Source organism: Pogona vitticeps, chromosome 1 (genome assembly GCF_051106095.1).
Source record: "Pogona vitticeps strain Pit_001003342236 chromosome 1, PviZW2.1, whole genome shotgun sequence".
NCBI classification, from domain to species: Eukaryota; Metazoa; Chordata; class Lepidosauria; order Squamata; family Agamidae; genus Pogona; species Pogona vitticeps.
Window position 1 is genome coordinate 206,402,705 of NC_135783.1, and position 17,582 is coordinate 206,420,286.

The 17,582-nt window shown below is 40.4% G+C and overlaps 1 protein-coding gene across 11 annotated transcripts in view; it reads left to right on the plus strand.

Annotated features, from left to right (window-relative positions):
- The window catches only part of LOC110076882 (sodium channel protein type 1 subunit alpha), a 134,193-nt gene that overhangs the window by 98,066 nt on the left and 18,545 nt on the right, over positions 1-17,582 (plus strand). For 6 of the 11 annotated variants that reach the window (XM_072982048.2, XM_072982049.2, XM_072982040.2 and 3 more), the window contains 10 exons: positions 702-1,082; positions 2,584-2,716; positions 6,259-6,497; positions 9,613-9,786; positions 10,750-11,106; positions 12,089-12,568; positions 12,993-13,110; positions 13,330-13,484; positions 14,553-14,726; positions 16,993-17,115. In XM_072982048.2, the coding sequence (XP_072838149.2) occupies positions 702-1,082; positions 2,584-2,716; positions 6,259-6,497; positions 9,613-9,786; positions 10,750-11,106; positions 12,089-12,568; positions 12,993-13,110; positions 13,330-13,484; positions 14,553-14,726; positions 16,993-17,115 (2,334 nt within the window). The remainder of the gene's footprint in view (positions 1-701; positions 1,083-2,583; positions 2,717-6,258; positions 6,498-9,612; positions 9,787-10,749; positions 11,107-12,088; positions 12,569-12,992; positions 13,111-13,329; positions 13,485-14,552; positions 14,727-16,992; positions 17,116-17,582) is intronic. The other 5 variants (XM_078394601.1, XM_072982062.2, XM_078394595.1 and 2 more) reach the window with 2 other exon arrangements.

The window sequence follows — 17,582 nt, forward strand, 5'->3', positions numbered from 1 at the left end:
TGAAAACGGAATAGATTCCAAATAAAGCGTGGCCCGTGATTTACCCACAAACTTGGTCTTGCGTGGTTATTCCGGGTGGGAGGGCAAACAATGTTGTGCAAAGCTACAGCCAGACTGCAGGCCTTACCCTGGGCTGTGTGATCTTATTAGAGGAGATTTGTGGGTTGCTTTTTTTTTACAAAACAAACAAGTGACTGGGCTCAGAATAGATGGTATATGAGCAAATGTTTTTCTCAAAGCCAGGATGAGCATCTGAGAGAATGGAGTTAGTTATGAGGAAGGAGTACATGGCAAAGTTCTACAGAGTTTTTAAAATCCATTAGAACTTAATTCTTTCTATGTATTTCTATGTGCTTCTTCTTGATCTGATCCTGACATGCCTACTTAGGGAACAAAAGCTGCAGTACCTTATAATCCCTGATTTTAAGTAAGCCCCTAATATAATCAACTGCCTCTTTTACTATAACAGTTTTCAGTTACAGTAATTGCAACAAATGAATGCAATATACATACTGTATATTGCATTCATTTGTTGCATACATATAGGTGTGTGTGTGTATATATATATCCCTAATTGTCTGTTTTAGGAGAAAATAAGTAAGATAGTTTAGGGGGGTACAGACATTCTTTGTTGTTGACATATCGCAGTAGAGGCTGTGAGATTTTAGATAATCACTGTCTTTTTCTGTATTTCCTTGCAGTCTTTGCTGAGCATGCGTGGCTCCCTGTTTTCCCCAAGGCGCAACAGCAGAACAAGCCTTTTCAGCTTCAGAGGTAGAGCAAAGGATATAGGATCAGAGAATGACTTTGCTGATGATGAGCACAGCACATTTGAAGATAATGATAGCAGAAGAGATTCCCTTTTTGTGCCGCGCAGACATGGTGAACGGCGCAACAGTAACATTAGTCAGGCCAGTAGGTCATCCAGGATGCTGGCAGTGTTTCCAGTGAATGGGAAGATGCACAGCACGGTGGATTGCAATGGGGTGGTTTCCTTGGTTGGTGGACCATCTGTTCCTACATCGCCTGTTGGACAGCTTCTGCCAGAGGTGATAATAGATAAACCAGCTACTGATGACAATGTAAGGAAGTTTTAAATAGTTCAGGCATGGTGGCCTTTTCTTAATGCACCAGCCAGTGTGTCTACAGAATGGAATCCCTTGGGAATGATCCTTGGTTGGTCAAGCTGTGAATGCTCCTGCATCGTGTAATATCTTTTCTATACTAACAAAATCTAGTTTCAAGTATAACATTTGCAAAAGCAATCCGTGAAAAACTATCTGGAGAATGTACAAATTATATTGTTTTGTGTGTTTTATATTCAGAAAACCTTGCTGGATCTTACTTTATCTGGCCGTGAGTTAATTGCTATTTGGTCAGATCCAATAACATATTATCTTACTCCACAACTAGAGGAAGTTATAACATTTGATACCATATGGATTCTGATACTGCCTTGGTTGTAGACAAATTTGATTACATTCTGTCTCGTGAACATCATTACAACATACAAACAACGTGGCTAGAAGTTCTGGTTCCCCAAACATTGGTAAAATCACTCCAAAATTTCATTTTATGTATATTTATTTAGCATTTTCATGCATCTTTCAACCCAATTTTTCAATCATCTTTGGCTGACAAATTAATATAATTGAGATACCACATTGATACACAAATATTTCTGATAACAAATATATGTGGTCATGTGTACTGCTACATACATACACTATATTTCCTAGCTAACATTCTTAAAATATATTCCTAAACTGAAATATATTCCTCCCTGTGGTGATTTGGAAAAGCATGACAATGCTGGATTTCTCCTCCTTTTCTTCTCCTTAAGGTTGAATGAAAAGCTTGCTTTCCATTTTAAAAACAGATGAACAAGTAACACGAACATGCCATTTTTTTCTCTCATCCTTCAGTTTTTTAAATTTATAACCTGGAATTTATGCTGTAATCTTATGTGTGGGACCTGCTTGCAAGTGAATGGTTTTAGGGTTACAGCTGCTGACTGATCAATTCCAATTTGCTTCTTTTCCCACAAGCTGTACTCTTTAAAAAGGAATGATGTTACTGAACAAAGCAAAGATCCCAAGTCTGGTGTGGTGGTAGAGGTGGTGGTGGTGGTGGTGATGATATTTGACAATTGGTAAAGTCCAGCATGCTCTCCAAGGCTGCAGTCCTGTACATCTTTAATTGGAAGTAAATTTGATTGATTTCAGTTGTACAGGTCTAAAAGTATGGAGAACTGAGATTTTGAAAAGCCACTGAGGAAAAACAAAGCCGTTTTGAATAAACCAACAAGCCTCAAACAATCATGGGACATTTCCTGAGAGCCATTTGGGATGTATAAAAATAAGGTCATTGTGATGAGGACAGCATGTTTCTTACAAATCCTGTAAGAGATTTTAAAAATGCCAGGTTAATAATACAACAAACAGCAAAACATTTGGCATGAATAACTAAGCATAAAAGCATGACGCATGTATACCTTCAGATCTGGACAGTCTTCATGTATGGCATTACAGTCAACTGCTATTTACAGAATAATCTTATATTTCACTCTCTCTTTTTTTGTAGGCCACAACTACAGAGACAGAAATGAAAAAAAGAAGATCGAGCTCTTTCCATGTTTCCATGGATTTTCTGGAAGATCCTACTCTGAGAGATAGAGCCATGAGTATAGCTAGCATAATCACAAACACGATGGAAGGTATGTGGAGAGAGATTACTTTCAGAATGCTAAGTCCATTGTCCACCACACTATCCTCTAATGGTGACAACTCTGTTGAGCAGCACAGCTAGTTCATTACCAGCAAAATGATACCTGAGAACAGTCACGAAATTCATGCTATGAGATTTTGAAACAGGCAAAACAAGAATTCAGAAAGAAGAGGTCAGAATGAAAACAAAAACAAAGATAGCTTGCAAGGGAAAGGGAAAAAATAATTTTCCCAAAAGGTTGGCTAAGGAGTTTGGGTTGACACCGACACACACAAACCTGTGGCACTGTGAGGTGAAATTAGCACAAATTAATACAAAGCAAGTTTAAAACAGACAAAAATAGACACCTCCATTGTGATAATCAGTTCTTTTCATTTAGAATTATTATGGTCTGGTGAGTCAAGTACAAGATTGGATGGTGCACATGTGAATAAGATAATAGGTAAAATTCCAACCCAGTGGCTATTTTGCCTTTTTTTAAAAGTCTATTGTGAGAAAAACTGGAGGGACCCCCTACCTGGTTGTGAGCTGCCTATGCATGCCTGCCTTTCTCATCAATCAGCCTTCCCATGTCATTGGTTCCTGTGTTATGTTTGAGAGAGTAAAATGTCTCTCTGTGTGCTTTCTTTGTGATTTTATAGACTTTAACCAAGTTCTCTCCACCTTTATCTGCCATTTACTAAAGTAATCTTCATCCTAAAGATGTAACCTTTCCTTATAAGTTGCTTCAAACCTCTAACAATTTTGCTGGGCCTCTTCTGCACCTCTTTCTACTCAGCACACAAAGGGCAGCTCTCTGTCCCTATTCATAGCAGAAGTTCATTCAGTGTGGACATAGAAGTCATGATCTCTGTATTGTTAGTGCATGAAAGGATACCTTTCTTCTTACAACTTTCATATTCCTTTTGAGGGAGGCTGATGGGGGCAATGCATCCCTACTGGTCCTCCTCAATCTCTCAGTGGCCTTCGATATTGTCGACCATGGTATCCTCCTGGGGGATGTTCTTGGGGCTGGGGATTGGAGGCCTGGCTCCGGTCCTTCCTCAAGCACTGTTCCCAGAGAGTAGAGCTGCATGAGAGGCTCTCTTCTTCCTAAATTGTGGAGTCCCCCAAGAATCAATGAGTTTCCCCCTACTGTTTAACACCTGTATGAGACTGCTGGGAAAAGTCATCCAGAGATTTGGAGTTTCACCAATTTGCAGACCATACCCAACTCTATCTCCCTTTCCATCCTTCTACAGTGGATGCTGTCCTATCTCTTGAGCACTGCCTGGAGGTGGTCCTGGGATGGATGAGGGCTAACAGGATGAAATTGAACCCAGACAAGATGGAGGTCCTTTGGGTGGGGTTTCATGTTGTGTGCCGATTGGGGACCTCCCTCCCTTTTGAGGGAGCCACTCTCTTTGCTAAGGATGAGGTCCGGAGTTTGAGCATCCTCCCGGACTCTGCACTATGGACTCTCATATAGTGTCTGTGGTCCGGTCTGTCTATTCTATGACCACCAGAAGCAGATTGCCCAAGGAGGCAGAGCCCCTACCTTGACACCTGGTCTACGCTCTGGTAATCTCAAGAATAGATTACTGCAACGCACTCTATGTGGGGCTTCCCTTGAGACTGATACAGAAGCTCCAACAGGTCCAGAATATAGCAGCCAGATTAGTGAGGGGAATAAATAAGTACCATCCAATCTTCTCAACACTGGCCTCCTTGCATTGGTTACCTGTCTGCTTTCTGTATCAGCTTCAAGGTAATGTTTTTGACCTATAAAGCCCGGAATGGGTTGAGACCTCAGTACCTGGCAGAGCACCTATTCCCATCTAGGACTACCCATCCCACTTGCTCTTCACAGGCAGGTCACCTGAGAGCGCTGACCCCGAGAGAGGACCCAAGGGAATGAACAAGGAACCAGGCCTTTTCGGTGGCTATATATATATATATATATATATATATATATATATATATATATATATATATATATATATATATATATACACATATACACACACACACACACACACACACACACACACACACACACACACACACCGTGGAATGACCTACCACCAGAAATTTGCCTGGCTCTCTCTTTCATGGCTTTTAAGAAACTTTTAAAAACATTTTTATTCTGGCAGGCTTATTAGAATCAGCCAACTTAAAATCCTATTAGAGTACCAGCCTTTTATATTTATTACCGTCTGTTTGGTCAATTTTTAAATTGTTTTTAATTGGCTTTTTAAAAATGTTTACATTTTCATTATTTAGTTTAAGCTAGTTTGATATAGAGCACTTTGCTATATTATGTCTATGTATATTATTTTGTTGTGTACCACTCAGAGTGAGCACTGGTCAGGTGGGCGATATACACATTGAATTAATCCTCATCATCACAGAAAAATTACTTAAGGAAGTGAAAATGGAGAATATTTTGAAAACAATAGAAATAAAGGCTCAATATAAGAAACAACAATTTGAAAATAAATTAAACAAGTGGAAAAATAAACCAGTACATGGACAATACCTGATAAATATTGATGGAAAGCATGATCATAATTCAAGATGGGCATGGCTAAAACTGGGGACCCTTAAGAAAGGAGCCGAAGGCTTGATTTTTGCTGCATAAGAACAAGCACTCCAAACCAATGTGATGAAAGCTAAGATTCAAAGAATTAGGGCTAGCAGCACATGTTGACTCTGCCAAGAAAAAGATGAAACTGTGTCACATCTCATCTATGAATGTACAAAGATTGCATAAACAGATTACAAAGTTAGACATGATAGAGTGGCAAAGGTCATTATGCAAAAAATATAACTTGCCAGCTTCCAAAAACCCATGGGAACATTAGGCAGAGATGTCAGAAACTGAGGAAGTAAGGATCTTGTGGGATTTCTGGATCCAAACAGATAGACACCTTGAACATAAGACACCAGACATAAGAGTAATAGAATGAATAATTGTCTGGATCATTGACATTGTAATTCGAGGGGATGCCAGAGTTGAAAATAAAGAATTGGAAAAACTAACAAAGTACAGAAACCTGACAATTGAAACATCTTGCCTCTGGAAGAAACACACTTAAGTTGTCCCCGTAGTCATTGGGGCTTTCGGAACAACATCAAGAAATTTCACACAGTATTATAAGCAGTTGCAGATCTCAGAAATCACACAATCAGAGCTACAAAAACCGGCAATATTAGGAACAGCATACATACCGCGTCGATATTTATCAGATACTTAGGGTTTTGGTTAAAACTTGTATCTGTTATATATTACCAGTCAATGTTTTTATAATGTTGACTATGCCTGATGATTTTGAACAACAACAACTAACCCTGTATTTTGAGATTGTATGTTTTCCACTCTTCCATCGTTCCCCTTTTATTTCTTTACCTCTGTACCCAGGTCTCGAAGAAGATGAAACAGTTCAATCACCACTGTTTCATTTTGTCTTAGCCATGTTCAAGCCAGCATTTTGTAAATCAGGATGAACCAGAATGACATAGTTATCCCTCTTCCTCCTTCTTCTTCAACAGAACTTGAAGAGTCCCGACAGAAGTGTCCACCTTGTTGGTACAAATTTGCAAACATTTTTTTGATCTGGGACTGCTGTCCATGTTGGTTGAAAGTAAAACATTATGTTAACATATTTGTGATGGATCCATTTGTTGATCTTGCCATTACAATCTGCATTGTTTTAAATACGCTCTTTATGGCGATGGAACATTACCCAATGTCGGAGGAATTTGAAGCAGTACTTAATGTCGGAAACCTGGTGAGTCATTCTTTGGATATTGCTTCTTTAAATAACCTTTCTTCTGAAGTGTGACTTTAATTATTAACAGGAGTGGGAAGCATATTTTTGCTTGTGGTTCTTTTTTCTTTTTCAACCAAAATTGCTGCTTTTGAGCACTTTTTTTTGCCAAATGGGAAAATACAAAGATCTCTACTCTTGATTGCAGCTTTCTGCTGTTACAACTAGCAAGGTACCAAATACCCACCAAAAAGAGTAAAAATGTATTGTATAAAACAATGGTCCGCCACCTTTTCCAAACCATGGACCAGTTGCGGGGGCCTGGTCTATGCATGGGGGGCGGGAGATTTGTCTCCGCGACCTGGTCCTTCCAAGGCCATGGACCGGCACAGGGCCAGAGACCAGGGGTTGGGGACCCCTGGTATAAAACATTGCTACAGCTGCCATAAACAGTTGCTAATAAGCAGTTTATGAATAAGCCAATCAAATACCTGATAATAAATAATAGCCAAAATTGTGTTATTTAGCATATTAAATTACACTAGCCTCACTGAATCAATGGGGATTTGATGAGTCAGCTCCTCTGTGAGTTCCATTGAATCAAATGGGCCTACTCTAACTGTGACTTACTTTAGCACAGTAAATTGCAATTAGAGTAATCCCATTTGAACCATTTGGAAATTACAGAAGAGTTAATTCACTAAATCTCCATTGACTGTGGGCTTATTCAATACAATTTACTACAACTAAGAACTATACCATCAAATACCTTTAGATTTGTGTCACTTATAAAACAGGTGAATTGAAAATATTTTTTCTCAGCCCCCATGATGCAAAGGCTGAATAGCCCTTTTTGCTCCTTTTCTCTCCTGCCTAGGTGCTTCTATTTTTTTCCTTGATGAAAAGATTCGAAAGGGCTTTTTTCTATGTGGATGCGGGGGGGGGCGTTGTTTGTAGAGGAGGAGGGGGAAAGAGCAGAAAGGACAATAAAAGAGAGCAGGACGTGGGGGTTGAGGGGAGAAATGGGGGAAGGGAGTGTGCACATGCACACACAGAAGCCAGGGATGTTGGCAAGTCTTTGGGCCTAAGCCCCAAGTCCGAGTTAGAGGCTTTGCGCCCGAGTTTCCAAGCCCCAAGCCTTGAGTCTGAGTCTTGAGTCATTTGCCCTGCCCTCCTGAGGCTTGGGACTCAGATAGGGTTGCCAGATACATTGGTACCAAAGGGAGGACATAGAAAGACAAAAAGGAGGACAAAGGAGGACATATTGAATGTTTCATTTGAATCCACATTAAACCCACAATCAATACAATTTTATTACAATTCCTGCCAATAAACGTCTCTTAGTGAACTGACCAAGAAACAGTCATGTTAAAAAAATAAAAATAAATTCAATGGAGGTTTTTTTCAAAATACCAAAGAACATTATTTAAACAGCTAATTGTACAATTACTACCTTGAAATACTTGCTGTTCTCAGCAGAGCTAAATGCAATGGAGATTAAATTTTGCAATGTTCCTTTTTTCATGGTTTTATGGAAAAGTCAAGTCTCTCTGTGTGTGTCTCTCTCTCTCCCTCTCCCTCCCTCTCTCTCTTACACACAAACCCTTCCTCAATGTTCAAACAATCAGTTGCTTCAGTTCACTATGTCCATTTCCTCTCATGTCCAATTCCACCCCTCCCTCCCTCGCACCTTTGAGCCTTCTCTCCCGTGCAGTCACAACCTTTTTTCATGGTTTTATAAAACGAAGTCTCTTTCTCACTCACATACTCCCTCCCTCCCTCCCTCCCTCTGTCAAGCCACCAGTCGCTCCTTAATTGAAGTTTTACCTCGTGCTCTCAGTCACCTCTCCCGGAAGCAGTCATTGATTGCCCCAGGCTTTGTTGCAGAGCGGTGACCAATTAAACTGGCTTATCTCCCAGTCCGATCAGAACAAGTGTGGAGGATTTAGAAATGCCTTACAACTAAGGAAGGAGGGAGATGTGATTTACATCTTGAGGTTTGTCTGCAGGGGAAGGGAGTGGAGATAGACATTTTAAAGCTTTTTAGCTTTGCCTGCCGGACACAGGATTTTAGCTTCAAAAGGAGGACATGTCCTCTCTTTGCCGGACGTCTGGCAACCCTAGACTCAGAACCCGGACCCAAAGACTCTGGGCACACATGCAGGGATCAGCCGATAGGCCGGCGTATGTGCAGACTGGGACAGCAGGCCTCACTGCCTCCTGCTGCTGCCAGCCGCCACCACCTTCTTCAGAGGCAGGGGAACCCCGCTTCCCTTGCACGAGCCAGCGGCTGCCTCCGCCCACATGTGCGCCGCCCAGCTGACAGGCTGGACAAAGCATGCCCAGACACAGCAGGCCCACTTCCGTTCTCCGGAACTGGCCCCTGCCTCTGCGCATGTGCAAGTCTGTCAGCTGGGTGGCAGGTGCCCGGGTGGAAGCAGGTAGAGAGGCCCATCAAATGGTTCCAAGTTGTGAGTCGAGTTGCAAACCCCCTCCCCGAAACCCTCCAGTCGAGTCTGAGTCGTGTCGCCAGTGTGACCTAAGTTGGATTCGACAGCACGTTGTGACTCGTGAGTTCCCAATCCCTGACATAAGCGGTGCCAACACTCTCTCTACAAAACTTCTCTACCCAAAGCCACATATTTTTGTTTTATCCAACTCCCCTCCCTCATGGACAGTTCTGTTTATTCATTCATTTTTTTATTATTATTTAAACAGCTTCAGGAACTCTCTTGCAGGAAAGATAAGATAGGGAAGCTTTCATATCTTTTGAACTGCGCCACCTACAGGCACTTCAATTGGAACTGCAAGTAGAAGGCTTTTCCCCTTCTCTGCTTCTGTGGCCACTTACATTGGAGAGAACCGAATGCCCCACTGCAATTCCACAGCGAAAAAAAAATACAAGTTAATTCGCATTTCCTTTGCTGTGTCATTACAGCCTAGGTGACTGGATTTTATCCAACTTAATGAGTGGAGATAGAAGCCCCCTGAAACCGATTTTTAGAAATGAAGGCTACAGTATTTTAAAAACTTTATTTCTTGCAGCTATCAGCTTCTTCATTGCGAAAATCTGAAACGCTACGGTGGCTGTCATGCTAAACTTTTGCAAACTGATCAATCTGCATTTTACATTTAGGTTTTCACTGGAATCTTCACAGGAGAAATGCTTTTCAAACTAATAGCCATGGATCCATATTATTACTTCCAAGAAGGCTGGAACATTTTTGATGGCATTATTGTCACTCTTAGTTTGGTTGAACTGGGACTAGCAGATGTGGAAGGACTATCAGTTCTCCGCTCATTCCGATTGGTAAGTTGTCTCTATCAGCAAAATGTTATTGCATTTTTGTAAAGACAAACCTAAACTTGGAGCTTTTATGTTTTCAGGTTGCCTAAAGTTAATTCATTGTGACATTAATCTGTAATGCAGTCCTTACATTTAAATTAATTATATTGATTAATTTTCTTTCTTTGTGCAATATTTAAAGCGTTCTAGGGGTTGTATCAAAAAATGGCCTCCGCTGATCAAAGGTTCTTCGATCCAGTGAAGGTTTCATTCACAAGAAATGCAGAGGGGTGAGATTTTTGCAATTCCCCTTCTCCCTGTCGCTTCCTCATTGTTTCATATTCGCCCCAGAAGTGTTGGGTGACCTTTGAAAACAGCTTGGGGCTGCAAAGAGAGAGGGAATGGACAAAAATTGCTTTTCTCTCCTTCCACCTGGAGGAAGCCCCTGCTAGAACAAAGACCCTGCCCCAAGCTAAGAAATCACTATAGAGTAGACATCATCAGTTGCAAGTTGAGTCACACAACTCAGTATATGACAGATAACATGTAGAGTGATTTATTCACTTAAGGCAATTCACGTCCAAAATTTATACCGTTTGTGTTACACCAGCACAAATATGCAAGAGGATCTGGGCCTTTGAATGGTAAACTTGAAATATATAGTGTTCAGTTTAGTAAAAGGTAGTTGGTTGTGACTAAATTCCACAGAAGCAAATGAAACAACTTTCATTTATTCATTTTTTCCCCACTGGTTTAACTGAATCTTAATCCTGAGAAAATGTATTGAGAATAGTAGTTTTCTAGTGCACTTCTAAGGACATCTGGCTGGACATAATGACTTTATTAATAATTCTAGATAACTACACTTAGGACTGCAGCATTTGTTGTGATTAACTAAAGTCACTTCAATGCCACTGGAACTTTGCTGCTTCTTAACAATACTTGATCTGTCCCAAAACAGACACACTTTGCCACTTTTTTTTCCAGCTGCGTGTTTTCAAACTGGCAAAATCCTGGCCAACTCTAAACATGCTGATCAAGATTATTGGCAACTCCGTGGGTGCCCTGGGGAACCTGACTTTGGTCCTGGCCATTATTGTCTTCATTTTTGCCGTGGTTGGAATGCAACTGTTTGGCAAAAGCTACAAGGAGTGCGTCTGCAAGATCTCCAGCGACTGTGTGCTTCCACGCTGGCACATGAATGACTTCTTCCACTCTTTCTTGATCGTCTTCAGAGTACTTTGTGGCGAATGGATAGAGACCATGTGGGACTGTATGGAGGTTGCAGGTCAAGCCATGTGCCTTACAGTCTTCATGATGGTCATGGTGATTGGAAATCTAGTGGTAGGTAATTTCCAATAATAAAACATTTATACTAGAACAGAGTTCTGATTTGAGCACGAAATGAGATAATTGGTGCTGCCATGTCAAATGCATGCCTCTCAATGGGATTTTGTTGGTGTATACGTATATCAATCATTGTGCTCAGATATTGTGCTAAGTGGCTAAAATTCATTCCAATACTAGAAGCGATTGGTAAGCAGAAAGACATTTACCAGCTCATACAAAATAATTTACCCTTATATACATCTACAAACTACTCATCCAAACAGATTAGCCACTCGCTTAAGAGGTGTGGCTTCCTACAAAGCGGAAATCTGCTAGGTTTCAGATCTGAGCAGGAAAATTCACACCAGTAGAAGGAAAAACAATATTGTGCAGATAATCTAGATCACTGGTTCTTAACCTTGGGTTACTCAGGAGTTTTGGACTGCAACTCCCAGAAGCCTTCACCACCAGCTGTCCTGACTGGGGTTTCTGGGAGTTGCAGTTCAAAAGCATCTGAGTAACAAAGGTTAAGAACCACTGATCTAGATCAAAGGTGATTCCAGCTACATAGATCAAAAGCAGCTGCTTAAGATCAAACTTGGTCTGGTGCTTCTTAGGTTTGCGGTGGAGTCTTGCAAGACGCTCACCTTGTGAGGAAAGTGAGCAATTATTAGCAACAACTCTTCCTCCCACCTTGTAGGCTTTTGTGTGGATGTAAAGTCCTGTAAAGGCCTTGAGTAGAAATGGCCAGGCGGCGGCTCTATGGGACACCAGACTGTATGGACGTGCTAGTGGGACACTTTTGCTATGAGTATGGATGGTCTCCAGTCTTTTCCCTTCTTCAAAGTTGAGAATAATTTAGACATTCAACTATTCCTTCTGCATATCCAGGATTATGTTTGCATACTATGCTACAATATATGTCAAATGCCTTATTCAAGTACATGATATCTACTAATGCAAAAGCTGAAAACATCATCCGCCTCCCTCTCTCCAGGTCCTGAATCTGTTTCTGGCTTTGCTGCTGAGTTCTTTTAGTGCAGACAACCTGGCTGCCACGGATGATGACAATGAAATGAACAATCTCCAGATTGCCATGGCACGAATAGATAAAGGCATAGCTTATGTGAAAAGAAAGCTCCGGGAATTCATTCAGAAATCCTTCGTTAAAACGCAAAAAGCTTTAGATGAAATCAAGCCCCTGGAGGAGCTAAACAACAAGAACAGCTGCATCTCTAACCACACCATAGAAATTGTCAAAGACCTGGATTATTTTAGAGATGGAAATGGGACCACAAGTGGCATCGGTACAGGCAGCAGTGCGGAGAAATACGTTGTGGATGAAAGTGATTACATGTCATTCATAAACAACCCAAGCCTGACTGTGACTGTGCCCATTGCTCTCGGAGAATCCGATTTCGAAAATTTAAACACTGAGGAATTTAGCAGTGAGTCAGATTTGGAAGAAAGCAAAGAGGTAAGCCTTTATCCAGTTCCTGGGGCAGGAAGGGGACTGTGAGCTACTTCAGAGCTAGTTGTTGTTGTTTTTTTAAAAGGAATTAAGCCATGTGAAGAACTTTCATGCATAGGGCTCAGAATACAAAACCATTTCTCCAAGGCAGCAGTGATCAGGCAAGACGGATTTTTCATCTTTCTCTCTGATATGGAGACTCTAAATTACTTCTTGTCTTCCTCAGTTTTTCTTAGTCCTGTCCCGCCTCATATATTATAATCTATTTTAGGTGTTTTGTGGACGTAATTGTCATCATCACATCTTCATACCTAGGAAAATGAATTGTCTGAAATGTTGGCATATACATAGGTTCTCCCTGAAAGTGACCATTGTAAAATCCCACCTTGAAATCCCTCGACAACGATATCTTTTTTTCTCTCCTTAACAGAAGTTAAATTCTTCTAGCTCATCAGAAGGAAGCACAGTCGATATTGGGCTTCCAGCGGAAGAACAACCAGAAGCAGAGCCTGAAGAAGTTCTTGAGCCTGAAGCTTGTTTTACAGAAGGTCAGGGAAGACTATATTAAGCATCAGATAAGTTAGTTTGCTTGGCTTTTGTTTAATTCTGTTGCTGGAAGAAATCAGCTTGGTAGGAACGCAAACCAAGAATAAATGCAGGATAAAAGCTGACACAACGATAACGGTTTACTAATTCAGATGTTCGCTGGGGAAAATGTAAAGCTGAATTTTTATTTTTCTCTTTTCAAAATTCAATGTATTTTGTAGGCTGTGTACAAAGATTCAAGTGCTGCCAAGTTAGTGTAGAAGAAGGGAGAGGAAAACAATGGTGGAATCTTAGAAAAACCTGTTTCCGAATAGTTGAACACAACTGGTTTGAAACCTTCATTGTCTTTATGATTCTTCTGAGTAGTGGTGCTCTGGTAAGTGAAAACAGGAAAGATTTATTTAAACTGCTTTTTGAAATGCCTTGTTTGCATTACCAGTGCATAATATCACATTGAAAATTGCTAAATGGCAGTTACTCTGAATGGTAATTTTAAAAATGAGAAAGTCTTTGAACCTGTAGTATTTATAATTTTATTCGGTCCATATGCATGCATATGGGTACAGTATAAGCCTCTGTTAAGGAGCGATGTGGCTGGGGAAGCAATGGAATCAATGGACATTGCTACAGTATTGGCAGAATGCTGTTTGGTCATGCAAAGGCTCTGTCAGCAGAATAGGGAAGGAGGCAAGTTTTGGTGCTACTCCCTTTTTCTCCCACAATCCTATGCGCCACCTCCCATATAGTTCTTTAAAAAGTCCCCTATGGATATAGGAGAGAAGGAGAGTTGCCAAATGTCATCTTCCTCATTCCACTGGTGCGAGCAAACAGCCTTCCATTAGCAAAGTGAACCTTAAAGTATATAAAAAAGATTTCTGCCCTGTGGTTACAGTAATAGAACTGTAGCAATTGCTAACTAGAAATTAAGGAAGTTGTTCTTAACCTATGGTTTATTGCACAGAACCCTACTGATGTTCATGTAAAGTTAGCACAACTTACCATGGCTAATTGCAACACATTGACAAAGTGTTGGGGTGTGTCTTGGTTGCATGCATGCTCATGTGCCCAGGTGCACAACCTAAGACATGTTTTGGCACCGCATCAGTTAGCTGCAATTAGTCATGACAAGTTAGAACATCAATAGGATTATTACAATCATTATTGTAATTGTTATTACATAAACTTACATTATTATGTAATTTCGGTATGTGCTACAAAACTGTACATACTGTGTTTCTTGTCCATATGAGGAAATAATCAGTGTATGGTCAATAATGGGGAAAGGGGTCATTTTCTTGTATAGTGGAGCTGGAAGAACTTCTGTAAATGAAGTTTACCAAAAATGTGTAAAGAAGTTTTTCACAAAAGTGAAAATAACTTGAGAGGTAGGGCTTTCTTTCACTTATTCTTCCTAAAACACTAAACTACTGAGAACTATTTACAGGCCTTTGAAGACATATACATTGAACAGAGAAAAACTATCAAGACCATGCTGGAATATGCTGACAAGGTCTTTACATACATCTTCATTCTTGAGATGCTGTTGAAGTGGGTGGCATATGGATATCAAACATACTTCACTAATGCCTGGTGTTGGCTGGATTTCCTGATTGTTGATGTACGTATCATATAGGCTAAGTATGATTTACAAAATCCTGCTGTGTTAGATGCTTCTGTTCTGGTTACCTATCAGCCATGCTCTCCTCTAGGGTCTTCCTTTGTATTACTGCCCTTTTCTGTTATTGGTCGTTGGTTTTTAAAATTCTCTTTCCATGTTCTTTGTCAACTGAGGGTGTTCACTAGTTTTTTCTGTGAATCTTCAATAGGTTTGGGGTGGGTGGGTTTCTACCTTCATCTGTTTTGTACTTGGACAAATCTTGGGATTTCCCCTTAGATCATCAATACCACTCTCCTGTGTGTGGACACTGACTACACAAGGATCCACACATAAAAAGTTCACTATTAGTATATGAGATCACTGTTATTCTGATATTGTCACTACAGATTTATCTCTGAAAACCACATTTTATTGTTCATTTTGAAACACACTCTATACAATCATCCCATTTTGTAACACCTTATAGGAGTACAATATCTTGCACTCACCGGAGAGAAAAATAGAATCCACTTTATGGACAAGTCCTCATAGACATTATGTGGATAGTTACTTTCCTCATATTGTTTCTACCTTAGAGGACTCAAAATATGGTACAAAATATTCAAAAAAACCCTTACTTTGGAAAAAAGCCTTTCTTAAGTAAGATGTTGTGAAAAAAACCTTATAATATATGATTTATTATTACTATACTAGCAAGACTCCCAATAGAGTTCTAGTCATTCAGATTACATAGCAACACAATGCTGAGAAGCACCATCTGCTCTCATGAATAAAAATCAATGGCCAGTTTCCCCTTACAGACTCCAACTGCACAGCAGGAATGACATCACCAACAGGAGCAGATTTCTGCTCATTAAAGAGTTCCTTTTTCAATTCCAGGCTGTGCGTAACTTCATATCACTCATTGTACATATATCACATGGCTTCCCAAAATTGAAAAAGAAACTCTTTAAGTAGCAACCAGCTGCTGGTGTCAGTGAGATCCTTTGCTACATTGGTAGAACTCTGCAAGAGGAGACTGGCCACAGCATTTTGAATGTCCTCTTACATTTGTAGGAAATTCTTTTTGCATACTTGGTGGAATTTGAGTTCCAGGTTCCAAGGGTACATTAACAAAATTCAAACTGAATAGCTAGATAACTGTATATGTATGATTTGTGAAAAAAGCATCCTAAATTTCAAATGACCATTCTCTCTAGTCTTTGACTGGTATTACCTATTTAACCAGTATGTCAGATTTTTAAAAGAGAGTATTTTTGTACAATGTTGTTATGTTTGACCCCGCCTTATATTTTAATCTCTCACCTCTGCCCACTTCCATACTTGATTAAACTAGCCTTTAAATGGGTACTGATACAGCACCCTCCATGTCATCTGAGAAGAGCAGGTGAGCTATGGAAATGCACGGTAGGCTATATATATATATATATATATATAGCCTACCGTGCATTCCCATAGCTCACCTGCTCTTCTCAGATGACATGATATAGCGCTGGCCTCCAATACCTCACTGCTACCTGCCTCTCAAAGGCAGTTGCCTCACTTCTTCCAACGGTCATCGTTTAATCGTTCAGTCGTGTCCGACTCTTCGTGACCCCGTGGACCAGAGCACACCAGGCCCTCCTGTCTTCCACTGCCTCCCAGAGTTGTGTCAAATTCATATTGGTTGCTTCAATGACACTATCCAACCATCTCATCCTCTGTCGTCCCCTTCTCCTCTTGCCTTCACACTTTCCTAACATCAGGGTCTTTTCCAAAGATTCTTCTCTTCTCGTGAGATGGCCAAAGTATTGGAGCCTCAGCTTCAGGATCTGTCCTTCCAGTGAGCACTCAGGGTTGATTTCCTTCAAAATGGATAGGTTTGTTCTTCTTGCAGTCCAGGGGACTCTCAAGAGCCTCCTCCAGCACCACCACAGTTCAACGGTACGGCTGGCAATTAGCTTTTTAAAAAACTGATCTGGAGGATTTTGATTGAACACGCCAAGAGAGATTCAGCTGTCCTAGGTTACTATGCACATGCCTAGAGTGAATGGTGGAAGAGATTTTGGCCACTTTGATGCACTCATACTTCTTTCATGTGCACAGAACCGAGGTGTGAAGCAGCTTAATTTAGGGTAGGAGGTAGAACCTGATGGTCTCTAGATGACCTCTGGCTCTGCACTTTCTCCAGACAACATGTTCCTGAACGCATGCAGACTTCCTAGAACACTGCACAGATCATGTGATGCAAATGGATTTCCCCCCTTTTTTTCTTTTTCTTTTTCAGGTATCATTGGTTAGTTTAACGGCAAATGCTTTGGGTTATTCAGAACTTGGTGCCATAAAGTCCCTTCGGACACTGAGAGCTCTCAGGCCTCTAAGAGCCTTGTCAAGATTTGAAGGGATGAGGGTAAGATGAAATGAGAGAAAAGTTAATCATGATCAAAATGCATGCTAAAATAGAAAGAATGTTCCATGCATGTCACATAAGGAATGGTATATTCATGCAGAAATGCTGCCCTTTCATTTTATTGCATATTTATCAGTAATAAATAAGCAAAAGTCTTCATTAGCTCTCCTTAATTATTCAGTATCACATAATAGCTATATGCATTTATATTACTTTACTTTCTAGCCAATTTGAGGAGTTTATCATAAATGTATTTAAGCAGATTTGCTAAAAGGTGAGTAAATTTTATGTTCCTCATAAACAAATTAAATACTTTACTTCACAAACCTACCACACAGGTGATTAAAAGAATGTGTGGCTATAATAAATCCAGCTTTATGTGTTCATTTTATTTAATGGGAAGGAAAGTGTGCCCCCATCCAAAATGATGACACAAAGGCTTCAGTTTAAGATATGACAAAGCAAAC